The 2,784-nt window shown below is 39.5% G+C and overlaps 1 protein-coding gene across 1 annotated transcript; it reads left to right on the top strand.

Moving 5' to 3' along the window:
* Positions 1-276: 276 nt before the first annotated feature.
* LOC149235593 (uncharacterized) lies at positions 277-2,523 on the top strand. The gene is made up of 3 exons (XM_089372159.1): positions 277-561; positions 653-731; positions 1,415-2,523. The coding sequence occupies exons 1-3, from the start codon at positions 550-552 to the stop codon at positions 2,005-2,007; spliced, it is 684 nt and encodes a 227-aa protein (XP_089228285.1). The 5' UTR covers positions 277-549; the 3' UTR covers positions 2,008-2,523.
* The last annotated feature ends 261 nt before the right edge of the window (positions 2,524-2,784 follow it).

Consider the following 2,784-nt stretch of genomic DNA (forward strand, 5'->3'; position numbering starts at 1 on the left):
ATTGTTTATTTGGCATTTACAATAATCGCCGCTTTTCCCAAGTTGAATCCAATCGTGTCTATTGTTTATTTAACGTACTTCTTTCATTTGGAAACTCATCACAGCACTTCCAAGATCGACCAAACAAACGAACAAGCTTTAACAAGATGCCACCGACTGTGAATCGCAACAAAACAAACAAACCATGATTAGCTGTCTCCATAGATGCATGGTGAAAACACACGAGCCTCTGTTCCCCTCATAATGCAAAATACAACGTATGTGTACGATATATTGTAATCCCCGATCTCGCCATACGCTCCACATGCGACGATCCAATCATCTTATTCCTCTGATAATGGATTACGTGATCACCACGCATTCATACGGTTGGTGAAAGGTTGTTTCAGGCCGCTGTTTGCTTTCTTTTCTGTGAGATCATGCAATAAAATTCATCCAGCCATCGGCTATTGTCATAGAGAAAGCTGGGCCGAGAACCTTCCCTTAGGGAGTAAGAGGAGCCTTGGAATTCTTGACAGATCTCTGAGGAGGAATAACAGTTTTAAGAAGATGGTGCAGAATGTAAGTACATATTTCTTCGTGATACTGAGGTTTTAGAGTTCGAATCTTTGTTGTTATTGCTGTGTTAGGCTGATATTTGATTTATCTACAGAAAACTGTGATGCGGTTGGACATCAATGGTTGCTATAAATGCAAGAAGGTTGCTTTGCATTCTGTTACTAAAATCCAAGGTAAGGAACTGTTTTGTGTCTAGGCAGGGGCTGATCTCAATGTTGGGTTGATGGGTCTAGGCAGGGGCTGATCTCAATGTAGGGTATAGGCAGGGGCTGATCTCAATGTTGGGTTGATAAAAGAAGATCTGCTTATTAGTAAAATATTATTACCAAAATTGTTAGTGGCCTCAATGTTGGGTTGATGAATTTTGTTACTAAAATCTAAGGTAAGGAACTGTTTTGTGTCTAGGCCGAGGTTAGCCTTAATGTTGGGTTGATGAAAGAACCATTTGCTCATTAGTAAATATTGTTAGCAACTGACTGTTTTGTATCTAGGCCAAGGATAGCCCTAATGTTGATGAAAGAACGATCTGCTTACTTACCAAAATTGTTAGTAGCCCCAATGTTGGGTTGATGAATTCTGTTACTAAAATCTAAGGTAAGGGACTGTTTTGTGTGTAGGCAGAGGCTATTCCTAGGTTGATGAAAGAACCATCTACTCATTAGTAAAATGCTATTACCAAAATTGTTAATAACTGACTATTTTGTATGTAGGCCAAGGCTACCCAATGTTGGATTGATGAAAAGACTATCTGCTAATTAGTGAAATGCTATTACCAAAATTCTTCGCCTCCTATGATTCCAGTTTTTTAGATTTGATTGTTTTTACTAGATAGTTTTCAATTCTGGGGTGATTGCAGGAATCGATTCGCTATCGATCAATATGAAAGATAACACACTGACTGTGCTCGGAGAAGCGGATTCCGTGACCGTGGCCAACATGCTGAGAAGGAAATTCCGGTGCGCTGAGATGATCTACGGCGGGCCTGTGCCTCCGCCACCCCCACCGAAGAAAGAAGAGAAGAAGGAGGAGAAGAAAGAGGAGAAGAAGGACGAACCAAAGAAAGAAGAGAAGAAGGAAGAGAAACCTAAGGAGGAGGAGAAGAAAGAAGAGAAGCCGAAAGAAGAGGAGAAGAAAGAAGAAAAGAAAGAAGAGGAAAAGCCGAAAGAGGAGAAGAAAGAAGAGGAAAAGCCGAAAGAGGAGAAGAAAGAAGATGAAAAGCCTAAAGAAAAGGAGAAAAATCCAGCGCCCGTTGCCGCTGCTCCACAACAAGTTCACCCGCCACACCCAATTTGGTGTAAAGTGTGTGATGCACAGTGCTATCCTCCCTGCTCTGCTTGTTCAAGCAGACCAGAGATAATGTGGCCAAGATACCATCAACCAGGCAGTGGGCCCAATGAGGTTTGGTATGTTTGGAACGAAGAGAAACAAGAGTCCTGTACCATTATGTGATGATAGATCAGAGGAGAGAGGATCTGTTAATTGATAGAATAAGACTTCCCTCTTTACCTGTTGATATATCAGTAATCTGTTGAAGTGTTAGTGGTGCTCAGAAATGGAATCAGCATGGTGATACAGATGGCGATATATTTTGGCTGCGTGTTGTGATTTATCTCCGGGAGAATGGCAAGTTCCCCATGTCTTACTCTTTTTTTCTGCAAATGTCTCCTTCTGCAGAGTAGAAAGTGACTTTTCACTGTGAGAATAATGAACCTTGTTTTGCCTGTGTAGGAACCTTTTGTAACTTTGTTTCTCTTTTGTTTGTGTATGGATCAGTTTTCTATAGGTTCATAAAAAAGTTTAGGTACAAGATGCTAGCCAGGGAAATGTAAGCTATAAAATGCCAGGAGATAGACAGGTCTTGTTAGACCTAGGCCATATTGGAGTTAGAATAAAGCCACACCATGTTACATAAATTGTTTTTGACCCAGGAGTTATCAACCAACTAATTTGTATTTTGGATTAAAAGTGACAACAGAGTCTCTGGATTCTCACCATGGAATAATGTTAGGGTTAGAGTAAACCTACGCCATGTTATTGTAGATCAGAATTGATGACTGTAGGTTATCAGTGCGCATAGGCAATTAAAATTGATGGATGTTAATTATTTATTTTTGGATTAAGTTAATTGATAAATAATAGGTTATTTATTACCAGATTACAAATGGTTCTCATTTAATTTATGATACAATTTTATTGGTGTGATTTTAATAAATAGTGTGTTTTGAA

Source organism: Pinus tabuliformis, chromosome 8, assembly GCF_031772625.1.
Source record: "Pinus tabuliformis cultivar Carrire ecotype Pingquan chromosome 8, CPIR1, whole genome shotgun sequence".
In the NCBI taxonomy this organism is placed as follows: Eukaryota; Viridiplantae; Streptophyta; class Pinopsida; order Pinales; family Pinaceae; genus Pinus; species Pinus tabuliformis.

What these genes read in the sequence shown, in the direction of transcription:
- LOC149235593 (XM_089372159.1), top strand. An exon ending in TTCTGTTACTAAAATCCAAG is followed by an intron (nt 732 to 1,414) that starts GTAAGGAACTGT and finishes GGGTGATTGCAG; the next exon opens with GAATCGATTCGCTATCGATC.